The following is a 27486-nucleotide window of genomic DNA, read 5'->3' as shown; positions in this document are numbered from 1 at the left end:
TTATTCTCTAGACAGAGTGGGGTTTTTCCTAGAGACTATGGTTAATTAATTGTTTTTGTTCTGGTTGCTGGGTAGTTCCTAATTAGCTGCTTCAGAGATCTTTGTGTCTTTCTTCCCCTGGGCGATTCCAAAATGCCTCTGCAGAGGTCTCTGTGCTTGTCAGGTGGCACAGGGTCACTGCTTTGAGGGATCTTCCCAATAAGCTGGGATCCATAGCATTTCCAGCAATTTGTCTTTATGTTACCATTTCTTCACTCATTGTTCAGTAGAGGCACCAGAAAATTCTTTTAGAGGAATATATATCACACACATACATATACATACATATATATATGTACACACACATACACACACATATATATATAAAATTAAAAATATAATGACATTAGTTATATGGTATAAAATTGAATTCTGCTTATATTGGAGCTTCCTTTTGCAGTATATGCTAAAGCAAGGGCAAGCCTATGAATCTGTATTTCTGATAGATGACACACCCAAAAAAGGACTTGAAGGAGATGACACACCCAAAAAAGGACTTGAAGGAGCACCACATGGATGTGATCCAGGTTTACAATTACTCTCTGCTAACATTCAAATTTTCTACTACTGATCCATTTGCTTGGGCAAAAGGGTTTGCCACAAAGGTTAGTCAGCCTGTTCTGGAGGAACTGTAGATGAAACATGCAGCATTTTAAGAAAGCCAAGCTGCTTGTTGACATCCTTGATGGCAAAATGCAGTGACACATACTCTAAACAATCTTCCACAGAAGAAAAAATTGTGGGTTTCTCTATTTATTGTAATCTTTACCCTGATCACTGAAATCTGCCAGAACAAGGATGGTGCATAAGCCCCCATAATAATGGCTGTGTTGTGCAAAAACAACAGTAATCCTTATAATACACAATCTATCACCACACTTCTTATCTCCTCTTGTGTAATCCCCTGCACACATTAAGCTCTCAGCAATATGACATGCAGAAGAAAAACCCTGAGCATTGTGAATGCCCCTTAGCAGAATTCATCCCATAAAATATAACTGTTCTGATGTTGTGCAGGGCAGCTTTCCTCTCACTCTTCAACTCTTGGCTCTTCCTCTGGGCAGATACCCCAACAGCAAAGCACTATCTTCTGGTGTGCAGTGCCCTGGGAATGCTCTCCTGCTCTTACAAATCCTTTCCATCAAGCACAGAGCAATTTGAAAGCCAAACACTATATTAGAAATTCTACCCAGTAGTTTGACCCCTCAAATAGAAATGTTGTTAAGCACTGCCCAAAAGTCTCTGGTCTTCTCTAATGAAAGGATATTCACTCATTGTGGGTAAGGCTTGTGCTGGCAAACCAGATGATAGACAGTGTGTCAGGCACTAGCACCACGTGCTTCTGACCTCACTACAAGTGCTCTGTAGGAAAGATAATTCTGATTTTCAGGTCACTAAATAATAGGGTATTGTCAGAGGTCACTATGACTTGAAGCAGACAGTACTTTTTGACAAAGCAATTTCTTGTTGATATCTAACTTTGATTATTTCCTGACATGCAGTCTAATAAATCCACAGATCAATTATCCTTCAAACATACTCATTTTTATAATGTTTTTCTAGTCAGACAGCTAACTTGCTTCAAGAAGAAGACTGAAGACATTGAACCTGCCTGACTTGAAGGAGGTGATGACTATTTCAATGATATATTTATATACACACACACACACCACTGTATGTTAGATTGTCAGAGCACTCACATTGGGGTCAAGACTGGGTCTTTTCTGGGTGGTAAAACACTGAAGGGATAAATAGGCAAAACAGGCAGACTGAAAGTACTGTTAAGGTAAGAACAGCAGAAGCTTTACCGTCCAGGTGACTTGCACTGTGGTTGGTGTCAGCACAACAGGATTGTGCAGCCGTACAATGACATCTCCCAGCTCCTTCTGGACTTGCCTGTGATCCACACCTTGGGCTGGGGGGCTGATATCTGCCAGGCACACATATGAAAGCATCACTTTAATGAGAAGAGCTATATATGGCATCAAAAAAATTTACTGAGTAGCCTAATGACCTGACTTGAAAATCCTCTGTTTTTAAAAAAAAATACAGCACTAAGGTTGAAACCCAGACAAATATCAAATAATGAAAACAAACCATCCACCTCTAGCCACTGAGGAAATCATGAAATATAAATATGATTAAAGGAGTATTCTGACTAGATGGCAAAGTTTTCTCAGCTCGGTTAAATGATGAGAGAGACGTAATGTTCACTAGTTCCAAAGATACTCAGATAATAATAATGCTGCACAGATGTCTGGAACCAAATTGGTTAGTATAATTGAGGAAAATGAACAGTGCTTTTTTTATTTTGCTAGAGGACACATGACATTAAGTCATTATATGTTTCCAAACTTTCACTAAGCTTCCTCTCCCCACATGCCATGCACACAAGAAATCAAATACTAAAAATAGCATTTTCCCCTGCAAAGCAAATTTTCTCTTAACAGACATAGCTAATGAAATCTAGTGCAAACATGAAAAAAAAGATTTAATTTAGGAAGCCAAACTGATTCCCATGTAGTAAAAGGCCAGCAAAAACAATCTACCACAGAAATCTTCTCTTCAAGATGATGTGCCCTTCAAAGTGTGTGGGGGAATTGTTTCTTCTAGTCAAAATCTGATTATAGAGATATTCAAAACAGGACTGAAAAATTATGGTCATGGCATCTTTGAATTCTGCTTGGTCTTCCGTTAGGATTCAATAGTCAAAATTATAGTCACAGTTCCTCATTTTTTGGATCAACATCATGTCCTTGTGAAGATACACACTAAGAGTTTTTCCCCTTTCTGATGGACTTAGATATGAGAATAGACATCACATGATTTCTTTTTATCTTCTAAATGCTATTTGAAAGAAATAAGACTTGTCTTAAAAATGAAACCTTTAAATATAACAACTGTAATCATGCATCTCCAGGTCTTGAAAGTGAGTAGTTTTTGATGATCAATAATTCACATTCCTAATTCTGGGTTGTTATGGGTTCTGAGCCACCAATAAACAATATTGCCACAGGCTTCTATTGATATCCAAATTAAAATGGCTCCATGGATCTCCAAAGGGAATATAATCCAAATATGAGTGTCAGTGAAGGTGGTGGGCTATCAAATTATGTTTATTTGAAGCAGCCAAGAATCACAGATATTATAAAATAAAACTGCAACTCAGCCTGGTATAGAGGATGATCAATTATGCTTCTATCCACCAAAAGCTATGATTGTTGCTACAATAAACCTACAGTTATCCATGGCTACATTTTAATTTAAGTTATGCTGTGGTATACAGCCAACAAAGTACCTGTGCATTCCCTCAGAAGAAGACATTTCCAAAAGTATTTTGTATGAACAGCATTTCATCATTTTCATGGCACATATGTCCAGAAGTAACAGAATGACATGGACTAATAACAGTAAGAAGTGAATGCCAAGATGTACATGTGGAATTCAGTTTTCTGGTATGTACACTTGAAAACATGTGTGATGCTCCCAGTGTAATGTCATTTTCACATGCCTAGGAGGCTCCTGGTGGAAAAGCAGTTCATCTATCTCTAAGGGTATGATTAAGTATTGGAATAATAGAATCATGACTCAAGCAAAACTGGTGAAAGAAGCTACATCTTGAACACAATTAAATTGGTTAGATATTTTCTCTAACACCTTTTTTATCAACTTTCAGTGACTATACTATTATTTATTATTATTTCGGTTTCAGGGATAGGAATATATATAGTTTTTTGGGAGAGTTTTTTAGTATGTGGTTTCATCTGTTAATAATTCAATAAGAAATCAACTCCTTCATTAGAGTAGTTTCTGATTTCTCTGTCCTTATTTCACATAAGTCATATAAGACAAACCTTTTGAAAGTACCTGATTATCTACTTGCAGTTCACCAGTGAAAATTTACATTAAATCCTATTACTTGTATTTTCTGTACTGAATACCAGATCATTAAATGTTCAGCTATGAAAGCTACCACAGACACCTGTTGCAAATTATTATTTTGTAGCACTGCTATAGCTGCTTTGTTATTTCTCCATGGCCACTGTGAATAGGCTTTCCACTGTGTGGCAGCTTCTTCTGTGAGCCTGAATTGAATTCAGGCATAATTAGAAATCACATCAAAACATTATGTTAATTTTCAATTGATTTTATGATTTAATTCTATTAAACTGCAGGCTTGCAAAGAAGCTATAAATCCTGTACATGTCTCAGTGTGCTTGACTGCTAAACAGCTTCTGGAAATGGAAGCTGCAACACATGCTGTAGCTAATTAAAAGACATGTTTTTACTGAAATCAAATTGCTTGTCAGTATGTCAGATAAAAAGTCTATACTTGACACTCAAATGCCAAACAAAGTTGTTGGGTTTTTTTTTAGCTAGGTGATAAGTTATTCAGACTAAAAGGCTGTTGCAATAAAAAGCATGACTCACCCTATAATAATGGGAAAATAAGAAAGAAGGAAACTTGTGATACTCCATGGATAATCAGGCCATGAAATCCCTGCACAACTCACTCCTCCAGCTTTTGAGAAGGCAGCTCTGTTCTTCCTCTTCCAGCCATAATTACTATTTTGAGGGTATAACTATTCAGGACAGATTTATTCAGGACTAGGCTGGGATAAGGGAGGCTGGATGGTTATGTGATAAAGAAATACCACCCTACTCTTGTTTATCTCTTTCCATCCAGCAAAGGACCCAAACAACTTACAACACACATGCTGGAGACTGACTCAGGATGTGCACCCCATGGGCACCTTCAGATCTTCAGAGACAGAAGTCTCTGAATAACAATAAACAAGACAGAAGATTTAATTTCAAATTAACGGTGACAGGAGCTATTACTTTGGATTCGAAAAATTATGATTCCAAAGAATTATGAATTGCTGTATTACAACATGTTTAACACAGAACTACACTCTTGAATTAAGTATTCAAGCTATGTCTTGTCAAAACAAAAAAGAAAAATCCATGCTGTGAAGGGAAATCTGTTTGTGGCAGTTATATTCAGCTAGAGCTTGATGCAAAGTGAACAGACTTCAGTAGGTGATTCAGTAGCAATGGAGGATCACAGCTACCAATCCTGTCACCACCCTACAAATGAGCAATTTCAGTTCAGCCTTCTCTCTTGGCTTATGCAATGGATTAATACAAAGAATTCAGAAATATAAGTATATAAACAGAAGGCACATACTTTTCTCAGAATAACTTCTAGATATTCTTAGCATGCAGATGTCTTAATTTATGTGAATTCTCTACCTAAATGTTGGCTCAGATTAATCAACATGTGTTGTGCGTTTCTTTTGATTAAACATAATTCTAAACACAGTGTCTTGCCTGTTATAAACAGTGGTTATCATAGTATATGCCTACTAATGGAGAGGAAGAAAGGATGTGGAAAGGAAAGATATTCTCCATGTAGTATCCATGTAGCAAGGAGAGGAGAGTATTCAGAGTGCTGTTCAGAAAAGATTGAGTAACTCACATTGCTTTCAATATTAACCAGGGGCAAATGGGGTCTAAGTGAACTGCAAACCAAAAGGTCTATATTGTACAGAGGATTAAGGACATAACTTTTCTCTCCTAAGCCCCAGACTGATGCAGCAAACATTGGGCTACTCTCATCTTTACTGGTGAAGTTCAAATCATGATTCCTTCAGCGAGCATGTTGAAGTCAAACGGCCAGACTGACCTACTGGTTAACGCTCAGTTCCTTCTCTCCATTTTAGCCCAAGCACATGAGCCTTGGAAGTGTCCCTTACCTTGTGTTCGGACAGGGTCTGACATGGGGCTGGGGTCGCTCAGGCCCTGGGGGTTGATGGCTCTGACCATGAACAGGTAGATGGTGTTGGGGCGCAGGCCTCGCACAGTGTACAGCGTGCTCTTCACGTGGTTGGCCACCGTCTGCCAGCTGTTGCTCACAGACTGACTGCAACAACAACAGTGTGGAAGATTATAAACTAATACAAGGAAAAAAATAAAGATGAGAAAGGAACTGTCTCATAACCCTGGATCAACTCTAGGTGCAGAAAAAAGTAGTAAAAGCGGGGTGAAATTAAAAATAATTTTTTCAGTTAGCTGACCGAGATGGGCTACAAATCATAGTGCAGCTGTCAAAAGTACTTCTCATTGCAATAAAAGTAAACCTTTTTGCCACTTCTCTACAATACCTGCAAAAGGAAAAGGTAGAAAGCTGTAAAGTGAATTTGAGTGATAAACAGGCTACTCTTCAACAAAAGGCTTAGAAATGAAAGTTCTCTTGAAAGAATAATTTTCTATACTGCTAAGTAAACTATTTCAATAAACTGTCATTGGAAGAAAAGTGTTCTTGAATTAAATTCACTCTCAAAGTTTAAAAAAAAAATTGAAAATATTCTTTGAAATGGAGGAAATTATATGAACATTTTTTCTGCCATTACATTTTCAATTCAACATTATTATAATTAGATTACAATCCACCATATGAAAAGATTTCAAATGTGATTGTTAAAACAACTTTTAATGAAAATGTCTGGGTTTTTTAAAAGTTATTGATGGGATGCCATTAAAACTTATCTAGAGTGAAACATCAGAAAAGTTTAAAGAGAAAATTTTATTTTACTATGCTTTGTTGCATAGAATTGAAAAAAAAAATCGAATATATTAAAAGGAAAAAGGAAATGGAAATCTACAAGGTTTATGTTGCTTGAATCACTTCATTCATACAATGCATAAAGAGTAAGTTCTAGAACCAAACCAACATACTGTAAATATTGTAATGTTCTTTACATACATAACATTTGAGCTAAAATCTGCATGCATATGGCTATGAAAAATTCTTGCGTGAATTTTAACTTAGAGATGAACTGAAGTATTTGTCATTTCTGTAACATCTGGATTTAGGAACACATTTAAGAAGGTGCAGATTTTTAAACTGAAATGTGTTGTAGAGATACATGTCAGAGTATGGCTTGTGCTCAAACAAACTTGCTGAATTGGAGCCCAGGAGTTCTTTTGTACCACGCAGTAATTGCTGCTGTGTGCAGGGGAGCACCTGGATTCTTTAAAGCCTCAGGCTGCAGGATAAAAGCCTAAATTATCAATACTGGTCTTTTCAGTTAGAAGTTTTCATCTATCTAAAACACCAATAAGTAGAAATCTAAAACACTTTGACCCCTTAATATTGACTACTTTAACAAGAGCAGGAATTAAAGTTTGCAGAGAAGCTTCAGGATTACCCATTTATTTCCATATTGTTTGTGCTATGATAGCCAAGAACCTGCAGCATTCCCACAGGAGAGTCTCACTGATCATCAATGTTAAAGGAAAAGAGACAAATAATTACTGCATCATTCTGTTATATTCTTGTTGACCTAAAGAAATAGTTAGATGTCCTCCAATTAATCACTTAAAAAAAAGTGATAAATTACAAAAAAATCAATGTAAAGAATATGAATCAATGCCTTCTATGGAGTTGAGTCAGTTAATGAGCTTCTAATGATATTTGTAGAGTCCAAAAGACCACCACAAAACCCTAGTACCAGGGTTTAAGGAAAATTAGAAAGAAAGGAGCTTAAAAGTGGTATAATTCACATACCTAAAAGCCTCAATGATATATGCACTAGCTGGTAGGCTTCCAGGGGTCCCTGGCTGCCAGGACAGGGTGACACTGTTCTTAGTAACATCAGTGACCTGAGGTTTGGATGGTGGCCCAGGGAGGTCATTTATATCATAATTTTTACTGACTGTTGCTCCACCAGATTCTGTGAAGGGCAAACACAAAACGATTACTTTTTATCCTTGGTTATATAATTTGATCAAAGCAGAAGATTAAAATGAAAAACATGGCAAACATCTGCAAAATCAGCACAACGGATGTTCTTAATCTATAAAGAACTAAGTCAACAACTGCATTACTACCACATGGTTTTGGATGAAGGGCTGTCATTCTTTAAACACATAACAAAGAAAAAAAAGCAAAACTCAAAAGTTTACATATAAACACACACACACACACACACACACATATATATATATATATATATATATATATATAAAGAAAAGAAAGAAAAGAAAGAATAACAAAAAAGCCCAGCTTGCTGAAATGTACTTAAAGTACCAAAAACTTAGTTGCTGAGAAATTTCCTGTATTCAAATCAACTGCAGTACTCACAGAGAGCACTCTGGATTTTTCTTGCCCAAGCCTATTACTGGATAAATCCATGTTTTATTAATGCTCCTGTTAGAAGAATTAAAGCATGCTGCAGTCACTGGACACAGATATGATGTGATGCCAACAGGCATTACAAGACAACAGCAATGAAATGCAAGATGTGTGAGAAGGAACACAGCCTTCTCATCCAAAACTTCTCTCCCAGAAGTTCTAGAATCATTTGACTCAGACTGATGTCATCTTTCCTGGTGTGCCAAGTGGAGCACATCCCTGGGCATCTCTTACCTGTCACCTCCAGCACAGCACTCCAGGACGTCTCCCCACTGGAACTTGTAGCAACGCAAGTGTAAGTCCCAGTATCAGAGAGCTGGACATGAAAAGGGCATAAGGGCAGCTTTAACAACCTTTTAGAATCAGCTGAGTTTACTCTTGTTTTCTTTTTCTAAATGTTCCTTGCTAAGAAGGACTTAGCCTACATTTTGCACCAGACTAGAAGGCACCAGACATTTTCAAGCAATCATTTAATGGTGGCTTTCATTTAGAGAACTATAATAAGATTACTTGCTTCTAATACTTTACTAATTCTAATTTTCATATTGTTAATGGTACCAGTACTGTAAATGCTCCACAAAAGAGCACTGACAGTGTCACTGTTTGCATTGGCTACAAAAAATAAAGGTGAAATCAGGTAACATATATACACAATATAACAACTCTTAGAGGGTAAAATCTCAGCATTTATTATCCCAGGATAGGTCCAGTTTTCAGTGCCAGAAAGGATGTTACATCACCTCAGATTCTTATGACAGATGAAGTAATTTCTATACACCCTACATACAAATGCTGCTAAAACTTAACAGTTCTCTCTTAACAGTGGCTCTCTCTACACAGACAGTCCTCCAAGCAATTTCCAAACAGCAGCATTAAAGTAGATCCTACACCATGCTTACCTTTCTTCCATCTCACATGGGATTTTATTTCAGGCTCGCAAGGCCCTTTGGTAGCAAAAAAAATTGCATTTGTATAAAATTATTGTGATACCCTTATCAGTTCAAATATTTTAGATTTATTTGGGGAAACTGCTTTGAATTAGATTGCCAATATTAATCTCATCGCTGTGTAAACTGTTTTACTAGCAAATTTGCCAAGGGTTTTCCTATCTCCTGTTTAAATTTTTTAAAATAAAGATTTCTGAGTCAGGAACAAGTGAAGACTACAGGGATGGATGGAAAATGGTAAGTTTAAAAAGCACAAAATAGAGGGAGGAGCTCTCCTTCCATGATGCATAAAGCATGGTAATATGGAGGTGGAAGCAGAAAAAGGAGAGTGCTGACTCTAGTGATTAAGAAGAATTTTATTCACCATCACATGACTTGATGGAAAGAGAACTGCATCCAAGAGGCTTTATTGGGCTTTAAGGAATTGTAATGAGTTTTCTGTTAAATGCAGATTGGCACTGTAGCATATGTCCTTATATGTCACTCTTCAAAAAGAATGTCAAGACAAAAAAGCAAGATGCTCTGTAGATTACTTGTAGATATATACTTTAATTGACTTTTAGCTTTGTCATGCACGAATTTTGTTGCTATTTTTCTTCAGATACCCTGAGAATGCAGTGTACCATTCTTACTGGAGGAAGCAACTCATTAATGCCAGCTCAATTTTCTGAATGAGCATAACTTGCATTTCAGGAGATGGTTATTTGTCTGAAATACAAGCAATAATGAAAACCCCTCTGACAATGGCTCAAAAACTCAAAATAGAGCAGTGCTGCTACTGAAATGAGGAAGACTCTTGAAAGAAGTGATTTTCCAGAGGAGAGAGCCTTATAGCATTCTGAAGCAGTGTTTTATTTTGCTTCCGCTGAGATTTTATTAAATACATAATTCTTCATTACATGATAATGGGGAATATTTCTCAAGGCTATGGTTCTCAACTTCATTTGTGTGGTACTGTGACAGATGGTGAACTCACTGAGTTATGTGGTGTACACAACAGAGTAACTTGCAGAAGGCAAACAACACACAAAGCAAGCTGGAAGTACACTCCTTTTTGCAAGCTATGGCAAATTTTCTAACTTCCAGGTTGTGGATGGATTAGATACAGATTTAGTGTGTTGGTAATTCAATTATTTATACTTTTTTGTGATATGGAAAAAAACCCAAACAAACAGGGGAGGTGAATAAAAAAATCTTTACTATTCAATAAAATAAAGTTTTGTTCCTTAGGTAATGCAGGTGTCTAATCCTGGTGTGGCACATTTCTACAGCAGGAGGAAGTTTTCCATCAGTGCTGACCTGTCTGAACGGGAACTGAATGAGTGACATGTGTGAGTTTTTAGTTGTCTTCCTCAGGGCAACTGAGAGATTGGCTGATCAGAAAAATCTCTATGTTCATGTTATGACTGTGGCCCACATCACTGTTGCAGGCTCATGAATCATTTGACTATGCTGCAGCAGAAACAGCAGAAAAGGATCAGAGAATGATTTGTGTTGGAAGGGACCTTAAGGATCCTCTTATTCCACCTCTTCCCTCGCCATGGTTGCTTAAAGTTCCATTCAACTAAACCAGGATTCTCAAAGTCCCATCCAACCTGGCCTTGAACAGGGATGGGGAATCCACAAATTCTCTGGGAAACCTGTTCCAGCACCCCACCACCCTCACAGGGAAGATTTCTTCCTGATACCTAATCTAAATCTACCCTCAGCCAGAGGGTAGGACACGTGAGTGGAAATTATTAATTTATTTTGAACTTGGGGATGTAAACATACTTGGACATTTTCGTGGCCCTTTTTTTCTTTAGGAAGTGGTGCTAGTCCTTGTTTAGGTAGACCTGAGAGAAAAGCTAAGCATTTCTCATTTAAATCCATGTTTAATTAAAATTTGCAAGGCACAAGAGAAAAAATGTGTTTATGTTTCTGTGTAGTTTTTGTTCTTAAACCTGAGTCAAACAAACAGTGCATATTACTTCGTTGGAGGAGTTTCTAAAAAATGCCTTTCTAAGCCTTTAAGGAAAATTGGTTGCTAGTAAATGAGCCACTTAAGGATCAATAAGAGCCTCATGTCTTTCAGAACCACACTCACTACTGATACTGTTTTCTTCTCCTTTTGCAAGCAAATTTATTTTCCTTTAGTTTACAGACACAGCCTTTAACAGTGAGATTAATGCTCTGTCACGATTGAGAACCAATTTCATTGTTTGCATAGCAGCATGCAGACAGGTATCCCAAGAGCTTCTGCTTCGTGGACACTCCACAGAAGCCCATCATCAATGCCTGAAAGTTTGTTTGAAATCACTAAGCTTCCACCTTTAATTGCTGCTTTCTAACACTACTGGGGAATCTTGGCTATTCAAGCGCACCCTTTAATCCAGCTCTACAGGAAAAATGCATTAACCTTCATGGCCTAAACCTGCCTTCAGCCCAGGGAGGAACGACAAATTGTTTACCCAAGGCAAGCTAGCATAAATTTTTTAATAAATTCTATTTTGTTCCAAGGCAGTTCACAATTCATCTATGATCACTGATGAGACGGCATCAGAAAACATAACTGCTCTTTATTTCTTGTCTTTAGTATTATGTTTACTGACATTTTTTTGGGTGGGAAAATTAAGTGTAGACATTTCTGCTGACTAAATTAAATGGTTTCTGAAATGATCTTCAAGTTCTTGACAAATAAGTACATTTAACTTGCTATTTTTTCCATATGTGTGTTTGTCCAAATACACACAAATACATGTTTATCTTTGAACAGGGAAAAATTAAAAGCCAAAATAGAGATTAGTGATGCAATATTTATCAAAAACATATGAAATTATCCTACTAGAAGTATTAGAGATTATTGTATTATCTCATGTGTAAAAATGTAAATATTACAATAGGTATTTAATTTTAATAGAAATCCCTCTGCATATGACTGCATGTATGCTACAGTATTAGTTGTCTTTTCCCATTTGCAGCCTGCTGGAACACTTCCAGGAAGCATAACACTGGAATAAATCAGCCAGCTCAGGACTGATGAGTTGTTGATGGAGAAAGCACATGGTCAAGCCCTGATGAGCTCCAGATCACGTGCCAGCACAAGTACTTGGAAAATTACGGTCAGGTGCTGCCAAGGAACTGCTCTAAATTCTGACAGAGAGGCCAATGGCTTCAGGGTAAGACCAATGAAAAGATAAGGAAGGAGTGTTCTTTTATATTTCTATCTACTCCCAACTCATGTGTTTTATTGCAACACACACAAGATCATAAACACCGATTCTGTTTTTAGGGAATTCACATAGAAATATCTGAAGCCAGTTTCGCTCTTCTTTCCCTGTCCTTTCCTACACAACATCAAAGAACGGATAACGACTTGGTGAGAACTGCACAGTAGCAAAGACAAGTTGATTCTGAAGACAAGAGGAAGGTGGCAGAGCTGCCTGAGGCACACACCAAGAGCTCCAAACTGGACACACAGAACCCGTCACGCTCGTGGTGCTGCCATTACTCACCCGCAGAGCTTTGATCTGGAGCGTGCCCTGGTCCTGTATGGATGTCCGAGAGTCCCGGCCCAGGAAGGTGAAGCCCTCCTTGAGCCAGCTGATGACAGGGAGGGGGTCGCCGGTGGCCTTGCACTTGAGCAGAGCTGTGCCATCCACTGCCAGGGTCTGGTTGATGGGGCCCTGGAGGATGATGGGTGGAGGCCGATCTGTCAAGACTAAAACAGTGGCACAGGCATTGGCATCCACACCTTTAACCATCGTCTGCTGCTGCTGTGAGCCCTATTCCACCATGTGGGACAAGTTTTAAGAAGCTGCTTGAAGTCAGACTAAAAACATTATTTTTGGAGGAGCCATAGATACAGCTTATCAATTAGTTGTCAAATTTGAAAAGCATTTCAGCAAGAGTTTTATTTCACCACTGCAAGATAACATGTAGATAGAAAAATATCTGTTAGCAAAGATCATCAGGCTGATTTGGTTTACATAGGATGAAAATTAAGACTTTGATTCAGAGAAGAATTGAAGTGCATCACTCTTTTCTTCCAATTTGGGAAAGCACAAATTAAAACACCTTTGATGTCACATCAAAATGTGTTTAATGGCTTACCCAATTAATGGTCTAAAAGAGAGATCTGTAGAGTTAAAAGTGAAACACTACAGCTATTCTAGCCTGGCTACCAACCACATCCCCCATTCCTACTTTATTTGCAAGTTTTCACCAGCAAAAATATCTAACAGTTATACAAAACATTTTCATAATCTGAGTGATCGAAATGACAGTACTGTTCTTTCCAGCAGAGAAAAGCTCAAACTCAATCACACCATTTAACAGCTTAGTTATCAAATCATTTCCTCACCTTTTAAAGCCATGAACTCCCTTTTTTTTCCCTGATAATTTACATCTGCATGCTTGCAATACTGAATAAAGAACCCTGCAACCAGTGAGAGAGTGCATGGCTGTGCATAAGCCTCATTCCATGACCAGTGGGATATCTTGAAGATGAGGTAAAATGCTCATGCTCACTTTTCTTGAAAGATCATTTTATCCCAAATAATTCTGTCGTTGAATCTTTTCTCTAAGCCATCTGTTAAGCAACAAAATATGACCTTTGTTTCTAAAGAATGTGCTTATACAAACTGAATGTGAAATACTTAAATGTACACAAGGCTGGAACTGATGCAAAAAATCAGTAGAACAGAATTAAGAATTCTTTTTTCTTTTAATGTGTTTTTATGTATTTACCAGCCATACTGCTGCTGTTTTAAATTTTGAACAACTGAACAATTGTGTGACTGGTATTAAATATTGTAGCAGGCAGGATTGACTTCTAAACCGGTGCAAGCTAGCCTGCCTCTGCTGATGTCAATTGAGTTTGAATCATTTATTCTAGCTGAGAATCTGTTTATTGTAGTCCATACACAACACCTGACTCTAACAATGAAGTGAAAACAATTTATTATGAAGCAATATGGCTTCTGTTGTATTTGAGCTGTTTGAGATGCAAACCTCTGGAAACTTCAATAGATTCAAAGTGCTTTCATTGTGTTATTTATTAAATAAAACATATCAGGGATATGTTAGTGGCCCATTGTATGCCTAAAAAAATTGTTTCTGAAATTTTAATGCCGCAAAAATACTACCTGTATTTTTTTTGTTGTTAACAAGATTCACAAAGATCAGAATCATTAATATTGTCAGAATCACACCTTGGAGTGTGAGCTCATCACATTCATTGAAATTGAAACTGAAAACAGAAAGCCAATACATATTTTGAACACAAAATATAAAGCCAATGCAGCCAATGTATTATTTCTTAAGACCAGAATGTGAAAGTTATTTTGGAAATTCTGAAATATCACCCACTGAACTTAAGAGATAGGACAGGAAACACTACATAACAAGAAAAATGTAATGCATTTTCACCTTGACACAAAATGTTTAATCTCATTAAGATTCCTTATGACTACCTAGTTCAGCCATTTGGCAAAATAAAAATGGATCTCAGCTCCCACGTACTATCAGGGTAGCTGCAGCATGAGTACATTCAACTTAAAACTTAGCTGTGCAAGTTATCCTTTAGATTTAATGTAAACCAGAAAATCCCAGTATTATAGGTAGCTAAAAATTAAGGAAGAATAACTATTTAAGTTGCTAGCTATTCCACTGCAGTTATTTGCTTCATTAAATGTCTTTCATATGTGTAGCAATGCAGGTATTTTCAAAACCTACTGCATTACAGATATTGTTCTTTGGCATGTAATTAGATTTTTTTTACAGCCCAAATGAGGAGCTCATAATCCTTTAAATAGCTCTGATCAATAGTGTAATTGAAAGCCTCCTGGCCAGAAGGAATCTTCATTTTCAAGGGTGTTATGGGTGAAAGACCACTACAGGTTTCCATGACACTAAGGCTAAAGGTTAAATGAACACTTAGAGTTTCCACTGATCTGTGAACGGCTGTATTGTCTTCACAACTATGACTTGTAAATCTTCTCTAAAACATGTGTGTGCTTGCATTCCTACTACTTAGGTCCTCATTAGTAAGGATCCAAAACTAGGTTAGAGTTTAAAATAATATGTATGTCAGAAGCTTATGAAGAACAGAGGGCTAGTGAAAAATAGCCACAAAATGGTGTGGGCATTGTTATTTGCTTTTAAAAACATTTTAATTAGTTTCTTTTCATAGTTTTCTCCTAGCTGGAAACTTCTGTATCTGTTACACAAAAACATTATGTGTGCCCACAAACTTATTTGAATGGTAAAACAGAAGTTGATTTCAAAATTACTTTAATTTTTAAAATGGTTTTGAAACTATTTGCCAATATCCATACATCTGCATTTTCTGGTAACTGAAAAATTAACAGATTCCTTTTGTGTTAAAATGAATCGTAATTTTTGAAGAAATTATAGCGGAAGGACAAATTATATTTGTTCATTAACAGTTTATTCACTATAAATGCAGCTGGGATCAACTGAAACCATATTTAAATTTGGGGGATATGAGGTCAAATTACAATGGAAATTAAGAGAAAGACAAATGAAGTCTTTACTTTGGCACTTCCAAAATCAAAATTTAAAAAAATTTTCCTGATGAAATGATGGGTAAAATCAGACAAAAGTAAGGAAATCCACATCATGAACATTCATGGTAGGGCAGGGTTCTGTATGAAAGGTGGAAAAGCAGAGACCAACCCCTTATCTTTTTTTTTTTTTTGCAGAAAGAAGAGCTTCACAGGAAGTTGTGAAGTTGTTCTCAATTTCTCCTGTTTGAAACTGTCACACTTGCCATAAAACATGTAATATTTGGATGAGGGTTAAGAATCATGGTGGCCAGATTTGTAGACAAGTAAACTGTGAAACATTTATTAATAAATGTTAATAATTATTAAGATCTTCTCCAAAATATTCTGTGTATGATTGGCAAATACTAATTGGAAACTATTCCTCTTATGTTGAGCATAGAAAGAGATGGAAGCACTTGGTTTATTTGCATGATCTGTCATTGTAAGATTGTGAGCTGCATATTCATTTCTTGGGTTTGAAAGGATTGCTAAGATTCTTCCATTTTTAAATTGATTTTGCTTTTCCAGATGTGCATTAGACAGTGAATTACATGATAGCCTTTCAAGAAAACACAAGATTTGAATTTCAAATATGCTGAAGGCTCTTAGCACAGTCCATAATCAGCAAAATTATCACTCAACTCAGCACATTTCATCACAACTAGTAATCTCTTCTCATGTGAACACTTGAGTTAAAAATATTTCCAGTAAAGACTTGTAAGTGCAAAAATGTAACAACTGAAACACTGCTATATATGGTATAATTAAGCACTTGTTTTTCTGCACATGACATGTTTTCATTCTGTATTGGAACTTCAATTGGATCTAAATTACTCTGGATCAAACAAAAATGTGCTCAAAATGAAAAAGATGGCTCGCCACTATTATTAAATCATTAACCAAACAGAAAAATTCTGGGCTAGGAAGTAAAACTGAAATCACCAGCCAAAAACTAGAACACTAATGCTTAAGAATATAGCTAGCACGCACAGTGTTTATCTTTTATTATATTCTTAAAACTATTAAATTAGATTTCCCTGCTGATAAAAGTCATTAGCTCCCATAACTTCTGCTCAGCATCAACCAAAACAGATTATCTAGACATTTATGGTTAACTTCCTAACTAAAAGCAATTAAAAAAAATATCTGTGATCTAATGGTACATTTATTCACATAATCTCAGCTCTATAATGTTGTTTTGGCACTTTTCTTCTGACCTCACCCGCCCTTTGACTCCGGGATGAAATGGTATTTCTATAAAGCAATCTTGTATTATTTCATCATGATCATGCTGACAGTGGGCTCTGGAAAGCATTTGAGGAAGGCAGGCCCTGCACTCCTTGAGCAGCAGAGCCACCAGCTAATGCTCTCTCGAGCCATGAGGAATGCATGCTGCCTTTAATCAGAATTGACCGGAGATGAGCTTGACTTTCTGCAGGGACACTTTCCCTTGGCTTTCTAAATGGACTAATGAAAATTCCAAAGAGATCAATTAGGATTTATTTTTTTCCCCACACAAGAAATAGATAAAGGTGGATCAAAGCCCTTGGCTGTCAAAAGGGAAGAATTTCTCATCACTAGCATCCTTGAACCTGATTTGATCCGCTCAGCGCCTGCTGCTGTAAATCTGTGCAGCATCAGCAGGTGTGACCATTTAACAGCTCAATGTCCTCCCAGCCAATGTTTGTGTGTTCTATTTATTCCAATCACAGTCATGGCCCTGAATCAGGCAGCACTATGGACAGATATTAAAAAATATTGCCTTTCCATTCCTTTTAAATGACCTTTTAATCTACATTTAAATTTGAAATGAATGAAAATGCATCACTTTGTCATAGACCATGAGAGGAAGGACTTAAAGAGATTGCAGAGCAAAGCCAAGTCTTTAGTCTCCAGGAACTACAGAAAAGCAACGTGCTTGAAGAGATGCAAGGATAAGGCAGAAATTATTTCCCCTTGTCATAAAAATATAGGCAGCTTTTGGAAAACAAAGAAAAGGCATCAAATTAATGCTCAAACCTCTATAATATGAGCCTGAACCTCTCTACCTGTCACTTGTGATGAATATGCTCTTGTGAAAAGGCAGATTATTCAAAATTAGACATCTTTTCAAACTTTCATGGTGCAGGCAGGTCTCTAAGGGAACAGTAAAAGTAGACCTCTGCATATAACAACAGTTTTAATGGCAAAAATTCATCAAAGTCTGTCAGGAGATATTTAATGTGTCAGTTAAGATAAGGAATAATGATGCTGGGGAATGCCACTGTCTCTGAGTATAAGAGGGATTCTCTTGTTTTCCTTGCTAACATGAAAGGATGCAAACTGCTTTCTATCCACAATAAGATGAAGAGGGATATCAACAGGATTCCTGACATATGAAAAGGATTCATGTTTGTAGATGGGAAACCTCAAAGCAGGATGAATATTAAACCAAAAAATTTGAAATGAAAAGCATCAAGACAGACCATGTTATTCTTTTCCTTTCTTGAAAACTCTTCTCTACCTATAGATTTTCACACCTACCCCTACTGAGGCATCCTTGGAACACAGCTCTGAGGCAGGTGCTTCATTCTTGGAGGGACTAAAGGTCTACATGTTGTAGCCAGTCTAAACCTATGGTACTCCACCACCCCCAGAGCAGCTGTGTTGATTTAATTGAGCTAAGGGCACACCCCTACGTGTCTAAGATAGGAGTGAAGACTGGGGGAAATGGAGATACATGTCTTTCCACTTCAGTTCACTGCTTTGATTACAAACCTATTCATTCTCAGTCCTATCTTAGCTCTAGCAAACCAAGCAGCTTCATTTCTCACCAAACCTAATCTAAAGCTGGTTTGTCCCATTTTCCATTGTTAACAAATCTCCAGGAAGCAAGTAAGAGGCAAACTAGACTTTGATGCCTTTTTTAGTCCATAGGCAAATACAGAGACCTTTTCTCACTTTATTTCCTACAGAAAAATGTCAATTTACTTGTGTGATTTATGTGATCTCATACGCCTTTTTTTACACTGCTTTTAATGCACTTTTGACAGGAAAGAAAACAATAGGAATTTCTAAGAGCTCACCATCAGTAACCTCCAGCTGAGCCTTTGCTAAAATGCTTCCAGCAACCGTCAGTGCTTGACAGATGTAGTAGCCTGCATCAGACCTCTGGATGTTGGTAATGGTGAGGTCCCCGGTTGGTGACACTGAATATCTGCTGTTGGGCTGCAGAGGCTGGTTTGGGAAGAGTAGGTTCTGCAAAGACAATTCATCTCACATCAATTCAAAACACAAAAGCACCACTTTTCCTTCAGCTACAGAGACAATGATTTTTCCTTAAAAGTACTATAAATAATCGAGGACAAAAAGTAAGTGTGGTTCTGACTTTATGAACACATAGAGCTGCTTTCCCTGCCTTGGGCAACTCACAGTTTAAATTAGAAACAGCCTTTTGACAGCTCACAGGGCTGTGTTCTGACTGGGGTGTAGGGAGATATTTCCCAACAATCACACTTGAGTGATTTATATTTGTGACACATTCATCTTCACTCTGAATGCAATTGTAATAATATACTCAGCTATCAAACCAGAAGGACATCACACTACAGCAAACACTAGAAAACTAGCAGCAAGCATCGAATCCTGGAGACCTGAGGGAGCAGAGCACTATTGTTTGGCTATGAAAATGTTCTGAGAAAAGGAGAAAGTAAGAGCATAGCACATAAGTAAAGCTGGGAGGAAGACAGAAGCATCTCATAAAGTAGGAGAAGCTGGCAGAGCATAAGGGTTTAAAGGAGAAGTAAAAGGAAATTAAAACTGTGATAAACCAAAGGAGAAATGCAGCATAGAGCCTGGAGGGTGAATAGAAAGGGTATTAATCTGATGTGGAAATCATCAGAGAGAAAAAAAATAATTTCATGTAGGATAAGATATCAGTTAGCACAAAACAGGGAGATTAGTTTTTGCCTTTGGGCTGGATTGGAGAAAAGAGAGACGTCAATAATAATAGCTGGAATGGCTCTAGTAGTCATTGCATATGATGAAGGACTGAGTGAATCAATACTACAGACCCAAAAAGGTTCTAGTGGTGAGAGCTGTGTTTTCAAGGAAAAAGTTATACCCTCTGGCACAGCTCTTGTGAGCAAATAAGAACAGGAAAAGGAAGAGAAAGGGCAGCAGCATTACCCAATGAGACAGAAAGGAGAAGAGCTTAAACAATAATTAAACAGTAATTCCAGTAAAATAGGGTCTGGATTTTATGTCAACTCACAAAACTCTATGAAAAGTACAGTTTGCATCAGGAATACCCCAAAATACTGTTACCATGCTGTGATAAACTTTCAGTCATTACTGCAGCACTGTCTAGTTCTGCTGTGCTTTCTAATGATGACTCCCTACTAACTTTTAAGCTTATCTATCTTGACTAAAAAAAAAAAAAAATCTAAAAGTGTGGAGTAGGGTATTAAATGAATTTTCTGAAGATCTGTTTCTTCTGAAACAGGTCTTGATGGTTTACAAAAATTATTTGGAACTGATAAGCAACAAACTTCTTAATAAACAAGTAAGAATTCAAATAAGAAACAAATTCTATTTTTAAGTGAAACTCATGCCTTTATGGTTTTGGCAGCAAAAGGAAAGAGATATGCTTTAAATAAGATCCAACATTCCAAGTATCCTTATAATTGCATTAACCTACTACTGGGTTACTCATCACACTAGGCTTTTCTTTTACTGCCTTTCAACAGCAATGTTTAAGAAATTTATAACAGCAAATTTTTCCTCAAAAATCAATATTGACCCAGTAAACATGTCAGATAATAGGAAAAAAAAGTGTTAAAATTCTGAAACAATTTGAGGTTATAGGACTAAGTGGGTCTCAAATAATTGCCCTGTTTTCTGAACTGCCTTGAAACCTTCAGAATAATTTTTACCTGGCACAAGATACCTACTGCATGAGGGCATTATGTAAATATTATGACAAAGAGGAGAAATTTGACGTAGCTGACCTTGACTTCATCTATCAGTCATTATGTAAAGTGTAAAAACAAGCTGAATGCAAAAGACAGTACGAGGATTAAGCTCCTAATTCGTAAGAGAAAAATAGTCGAGAACCCTTTTTATAATTTCATTAGAAAGGGGAATTAGTCCTTGTTTATATCTTCAGTATGGGCTTCTCTGTTCTGCAAAGCTACCATGTCCCAGTAAATATTCCACACATCAGGAGGAGTTCACCAGTCTCAGAACTCCTCCCTTCAAAGACCAGAAAACTATGAACTATAATTTGTTCTAAATTACAGTACAACCCCTTTTTAAACGCTTTCCACATTTTCACTGGTTTTAATTAACTGTTGGGCTGGTCATCTGGGCACATGCTGAGCTGCAAACAGAGGGACCAGAGCCATCCCTGATCTAGTGCCACTGAATTTATCTTGAGGAAGAATTTAATCCAGAGAGTCTAAAGTTTACACACACCCTGCCCTCGCAGATATCACCAGCAAGCGGCTGTTGGGCTCTGGGGAGAAGGCTACCAAGCACAAAGGACCAGCTGTTTATACACAGGCTGGCACAAAAAATTACTCAGGAGGGAACAGCTCCCCTCCCTTCCAGCTGGTTGTGCTCAAAAATGCAGGATCAAGACAAGGATTCACAACCAGAAATGCCCTACAATAGCTGGAGTGGGATAATGTGACTATATAACATTACTTTGAACACTGGAAGTGATGCTGCAAACAGTCCCCCTAAAAGCAGAAACAGCATTGTAGACACAAGCAACAATTTATAGCTGGGAGGCAAAGGTGAAAAATCCTGTGATTTGGCAAAAAATTCCACTCTCCATCGCTATGATGATATACACTATGTGGAAACTCTGTGGCATCTCACTGCAAAATCTTGCAAATTATACACTGAGATAGCAACCCCAGCCTGTGTTACTTCACTGATGATCAATTAAGATTAACATGAGAATGCTGTAAACTACACTGAGCCATGTTTCAAGGTTTGATTATAAACCATGCAAGTATCAATTTTTATGTTGCATTTATTTGCCAAAAAAGTCTATTCTAACCCTTAGGGATCTGGTTCTCAATATGGTAATTAATTTTCCAGGTTTGTAATTAAGCAGCTTCAACATTGTACAATCAGTAGGTAATAACATTCAATTAAAGACACAAGATGCATTTTCACCTTAAAATGTTTTTACCCTTGAAGTGATAGCAATGGAAGAGGATAAAATAGAGCATTAACACTTTTCAATTACACTAAATGACTTTAATCCTGAAAATGATGTCCTACTTTAATCAGAAGCTCTTCTCTTTATTACAGCATGATGGATGTCCACTTTATTAGATTCAAGTGTGACACTATAAGCTCACTTTACATAAACATTACCATGTTATTAAAATGCTCTACAAGGAAGGGGTTTAAAATGTTTGCTAGCACATCAGTACTTCCTAGTTTAATCTCGATATGCTATTCTACCTTCCCCTTGGAAAAACTGTCACCTCAGTGAGACTCACAGTATTGTGTTTTCCAGGATGTGATTCTTGGAGGCTAGATCTAAATTTCTCTAAATATTACACTGAGAGAATTTCTCTAAATATTACACTGAGAGATACACACTGAAGATCAAGCTTGCACTCAGACAATAAAATAATCACACCCACAGAGTAATCGTTTTATGTCTTTAAGCCACTGAGAGAGCAGAGCACAAAATGCTGTCAGCCTGGTCCTGGCATTCTGGAGTAGTTTTCTGATCTCCTGAGAAGGTGAAGCAGGAGATCAGTGGTTCAGCTCTTATTTCACCTTTTACCTGAGTTCGTAAACACAATGTCTTCAGTAAAGAAATGTTCTGGCATCACATTCAGATACTAAACTATAAAGTTAGTAGGGGCTGATGGCAGCACCAATTGTTGCCTCACAAATTTTACCTTTAAAGAGGATCAGGTAAATATTTCCAAACCAGATCTGGAAATGTCTTGAGACAATTTTACTGAAAAAAGCACCTGTGTGTTCAAAACCTTTATCTGTATGCTCTATGAGAAAATGCCAATGCAAATCAGCTTGCTGGATACATTTTGCTTGATCATGTCTAGACAGGTTGTGAACTGTAATTACTGGCTCTGATTAGTTCAAAATTGAGTCATACCTTTTTTTATCTGCTGTGCCTGTCTCACCCACCTGTTTGTTGGGGGCTTCAGAACAACAAAAAAATTGTTTCTTTCTACTCATCTATACAGTGCCTAGCACAGGTTTCAACAACTTAAATGGCCTTTGTATTCTTCAGAATATTTTTTTAAAAGTGACACAAATTTCAGTAGTGAATAGCGATAGTTTAAAAAGACAAATTTCTGTGCAAGATGAAAAGAACTGTGAAAGAGAGTGTAAATAATTTTCCTTAAAATTTAACAATATAACTATTTAGAAAGACTTGAAAGACTTATAGGGTGCTTGCAACTTACCTGACTTCCTTCTTTTTGCCAGAAAACAGCTGGCTGGGGATTTCCTTTAGTTTCACAAGGAAAAGTCACAGTTCGACCCTGGGCTACAATCTGGTCTCGTGGTCTCACCACAAACTGTGGGGGAGCTACAAGGTAAGAAAAATCATGGTGTAAGTTTAGGATATTTTGCAAGGGAGAGAAAAGGAATTTTGAAGGAAAAAGACAACATTATGGAGATTTATGTCAGAGGACATGACACCAGAAACATTCATTAGTATAGACAGAATTAATATATAAACAGAAACAACAACAGCGACAGAGAGCAGCAATATATGTATGTGACATCCCCAGGTATTAAAAAAAATTAAAAAAGGATAGAAACATTACAACCATACATGCTAGAGTCAATTCTGACAACATTAAATGCTAAAGAGCAGGAGTCAGGTGTTTATATTGCTGAGTCTGGATGTATTCTCTCTTTGCTCTGGGAAGGCATCAGCACCCTCAGATCCTCTCACACTTCACAGAGCTTGCTGGAGCTATCGTGTATTGCAAGGTATGAATTAGGATAAACAGATTGCCTTTCTTAATCTGCCCCTCTGGACTTTTAAAAATGATTGAGCAAGGAGAGGAAGGTCTGGATGACAGCAAAAGAACCCAAGTTCAAGAGCTCCCTTACTTCTCTTAGAAGCAATGTGGTCAAGAATGGTGTGGCAAGGACTTGCTGTAAAAAGAATTGTTGCTAAAAGAACATGAACTTGGCAAATCCAAGTTTCAGCTAGTTTAAAGAGCAGAGAGAGGCAAAAGTTGAAGAGTTGATCGGGAGAGGTGAGTGGTGAGTAAGAAGGAATAGGTATTTCAGGAGGTAAGGAAGACATATGGAAAAGAAAAAAAGGAGACTAGAGTTAAAACAAGAAAGAAGAAGCAGGACTGGCTATGTTTTCAAGTTGCTGGCATTAACAGTGTTCAGTCATAGGGGACCAGGAAGCACAGTCAGAAGTGAACCATTTCTAAGAGAGGGGCATAGTTTGATTTGTCTGGAGGGTAATGGTGGAGAAAAGAGGGTCAATGCTTGGGAATGTGAAGGTAGAGAAAAGGTGCTAATGAGTAGAAAGAGAGTAGGGAAGAAGTGTTAGAGGATTTGAGATAAACCTGAAATCAGTAACTATGTTGAGCATCATGTAGAAGTAAAGCAAGTGATTTTTTTATGTGGGACATGAAAACTCTCTACTCTTGGTTCATCACTGGAATTCACTGGGATTTGTACTCTTTTGCATATTTTAAAAATGTAAACAGCATCTCCAAATATTCTTATCAAAAGACTAGCTAACTTCTTGGGCAGGCTGAAGCAGGGAAAAAAAAAAGCACGTAAGAAACTCAAACCCCTCAACCCACCTTTGTTTTCTTCTATTCCACTATTGGTTTTGTGGGTGTGCAGAGGGATGGTTTAGGAACACTAAGCTTTCAGGTAAACAGAATTTAAGTGTTTTAGAAAACCGTATTTTCAGCATTATAATTACAAACTATTTAATTAGGCATGAAGAGCAATCAAGACCCAGCTTCCGATTACACCTGCTGACAGCACAGACACAAACCTGCTAACTGCATAGAAATGTGAGCAGACCTGACTCTCTTGAAACACTTTGCAGTTATCTCATGAGGTACTTCCCAAGGCTTTACAGATCGGCAGCAGCCTAAAGAGCATCAGTTGAGTAGCGCTGGCACTCTTAAAACAAGAACTGTAAAGCACTTGATAAACATGAATCACAATCAGTTTAGAAGGTAGAGGGCATTTTCTTCTGCCTCACACTCCTAAAGAGAGGTTTGGGCCTCTCTGGAGAAAAATGTCTACCTCTTCTTCCACCTTAGGAGGTGTTCATCTCATGAACAGGCAGGACTAAGGGTGAGGTGCACTCTTGCTGCCTGTTTACAGCCACATGTTTTGAGGTTTCTGTAAGGTGCTGCTAAATATACTCTAGGAACTGAACTCATGCTACACCACTCCTCAGGTGCTGAGCTGCAGTGGGTTTCTTGGGTTTCCCTCACCTTGTTTCACCCAGCATACCCACGTGCAACCCCCACAGGTGCCAGGAAAGGGCAGTGTGCTAATCAGTGCAGTGTTTGGGTGGCCCCAAGACCACAATCTTCCTATGGTGCCTAAAAACCTGGTGTCAGGAGACCATCCCATAGATCTATCCTAAGTAGGACTGATGGCTAAATTCACTTCTTAGGCTAGCTTGGTGCCCCGGGGGGTGCACAGACAGCACTCTCAGACAGCTCAACAGAAGCAGGAAGGGCATGGCATTTCCATGAGCCTGTCCTTCAAATCATGTAACCGAGTAAATGCAAGGGAGGCAAGTTTAAATGTTCATCTGAAACACTCTCACACACAGAGATCTGTTCTGTAAATCCATAATTCAGAGCTCTAAACAGATAGCACACAACTGAATTTGTCACTGTAGCAGACCATCCAAGGATCAAATTAAGGTAATTTGGTAGCCAAGGAACAACGAAAAGAGAAAAAACCCACATCCTGGTTTCTACCTACTTTCCAGTTTTTGACCTGTTCCTAGTTTTCAACATCTCTCACTTTCCAAAGAGTAGAAAAAAATTCTTTTTTTTCTTTTTTCTTTTTTTTTCCCCCAATCAGACAAGGAAAATAATTCTGTAGCTCTGACATGGGCTTACCCTGCTGCTCTATTCTCTCCCTGACACACCAAGTCCTCTCCACCATTTGACCACACTACATGAGAAAATATTTGGCCTCACAATTACTAGGTCAGGCTTTCTAAAGACTCCAGGAAACAATCACATATAGTTATGCAACAATATCTTTTCTAGCTTTGCTCTGCAGCCCTGATTATTAGAAATTCACTATAAAAATAAATGAATCAGAGCTTTTACTCACATTAAATAGAGCACCAAACCAGTTTCTTTAGCCAAACTATTTAGCACCATAATTTTAAAGGATATGAAAAACATAATTTTTGAAAACTAAAATTTTGCATGCATTTAAAAAAATATTCAAAGATGGAGTTATATAATGAAGGACATCTTCATTTTGTCATAGTTTGTTGTCATATTCAGCTATAGCTCTGTTTATAGACAGCCTCTGATAAAAATACCATTGTTCACAGCATTTAAAGACTGTTTTCACCATATTAGTTTTATCTGTCAATTTTTAGTTGAACTTGAAAACTGAAAGGAACAGCTAGTAATTGCAGGAGTAATTCTTGGTCAAATGTAACTACCCAAACACTGCGACTGTCATTATCCCCAGGGAGTGCAGCATGACCCTGCTCAGAGACAACCAGGCTTCTTTGACAGAATAAGCACTTGTGTTCTCCAATTTTCCTAAAAAGAGAGCTCATTATGTTCACATATGGATGCTGTTTATTAATGCAGACAAATATTATTACTTCCATTCTGCAGAAGGGTTAAGTGAGATCATGACCAAGCGCGGCTTCAGTGGAACACTGGGCAAAATTTATTCAAGCCATTCTTACTGCTTTCAAAGTAGGTGAATTTCTAAAACATTCTGAAAATGTACAGTTAGAGAAGTAACAGCAGGCTTGATATGCTTCAGCTGTTAAAGTTATGGGGTACTTTAATGCTTAGTTCAAGCTAAACATTAAAATCATTAGGAGGATCTGTTGAAAAAACTTCTGAAGCAGCAAACTGAGTGTTGTGCCTATCAGACTATTACTTTTTACTATTTCAGACGTAACATAAACTGGATTGGAAGAAGCAGAGTGGAAAACCTCCTGCTTGACTGACATCTGAAAGTCAAAGACAGCGGCTCTAAAAGGAAACATATTGCTTGGATTCCAGCAGACTAGCAAAAACATGGGAAGAAAAAGAACAATTAAGATTACAGACCCAATATACTTCTATTGAAAATTCCTTTCCTTTTTTTTTTTTTTGAGAAATTTAAATAGTACACAGTAAATTAGATTTGATTTTTGGCAAATTATGCTTTGATACTGCATTCAGCAAGCGCTGGCTTCAATCAATGTCACACTAGAGCTCTGTTATGCTAATAGATGATATGGAAATCAGATGCTTGAACATGAATAGAAAGCACAGGCCATGTTCAAGGGGGCTTTGAGATGAGGGGATGGGGGGACCCTAAGGTTAATCACATCATGTTCAGAACTGTTTTTACAGCACAGAACAGTATTCAACGGCAGGAAAATGGAGATAGAAAAGCATGAGCAGTAGTTATGTTGTTCAAAATGGGAAGAGTGCATTCTGTTGTACTCTTTTAGAATGTTGGTGGTTTGTGCACATTTTGAATTGGTATTTTATGCTGTTAATAAATGTATATGAAGGTA

At 37.5% G+C, this 27486-nt stretch overlaps 1 protein-coding gene across 1 annotated transcript in view; it reads right to left on the bottom strand.

Annotated features, from left to right (window-relative positions):
* The window catches only part of ROBO2 (roundabout guidance receptor 2), a 153705-nt gene that overhangs the window by 80006 nt on the left and 46213 nt on the right, over positions 1 to 27486 (bottom strand). The window contains exons 7-13 of the mRNA XM_031063879.1: positions 23174 to 23298; positions 18800 to 18971; positions 12681 to 12886; positions 8474 to 8555; positions 7613 to 7778; positions 5799 to 5965; positions 1848 to 1969 (exon numbers count right to left, since the gene is read on the bottom strand). Coding sequence (XP_030919739.1) covers positions 1848 to 1969; positions 5799 to 5965; positions 7613 to 7778; positions 8474 to 8555; positions 12681 to 12886; positions 18800 to 18971; positions 23174 to 23298 — 1040 coding nt within the window. The remainder of the gene's footprint in view (positions 1 to 1847; positions 1970 to 5798; positions 5966 to 7612; positions 7779 to 8473; positions 8556 to 12680; positions 12887 to 18799; positions 18972 to 23173; positions 23299 to 27486) is intronic.

This window comes from Geospiza fortis, unplaced genomic scaffold (assembly GCF_000277835.1).
Source record: "Geospiza fortis unplaced genomic scaffold, GeoFor_1.0 scaffold574, whole genome shotgun sequence".
In the NCBI taxonomy this organism is placed as follows: domain Eukaryota; kingdom Metazoa; phylum Chordata; class Aves; order Passeriformes; family Thraupidae; genus Geospiza; species Geospiza fortis.
This window is presented reverse-complemented; position numbering and strand designations above follow the sequence as displayed.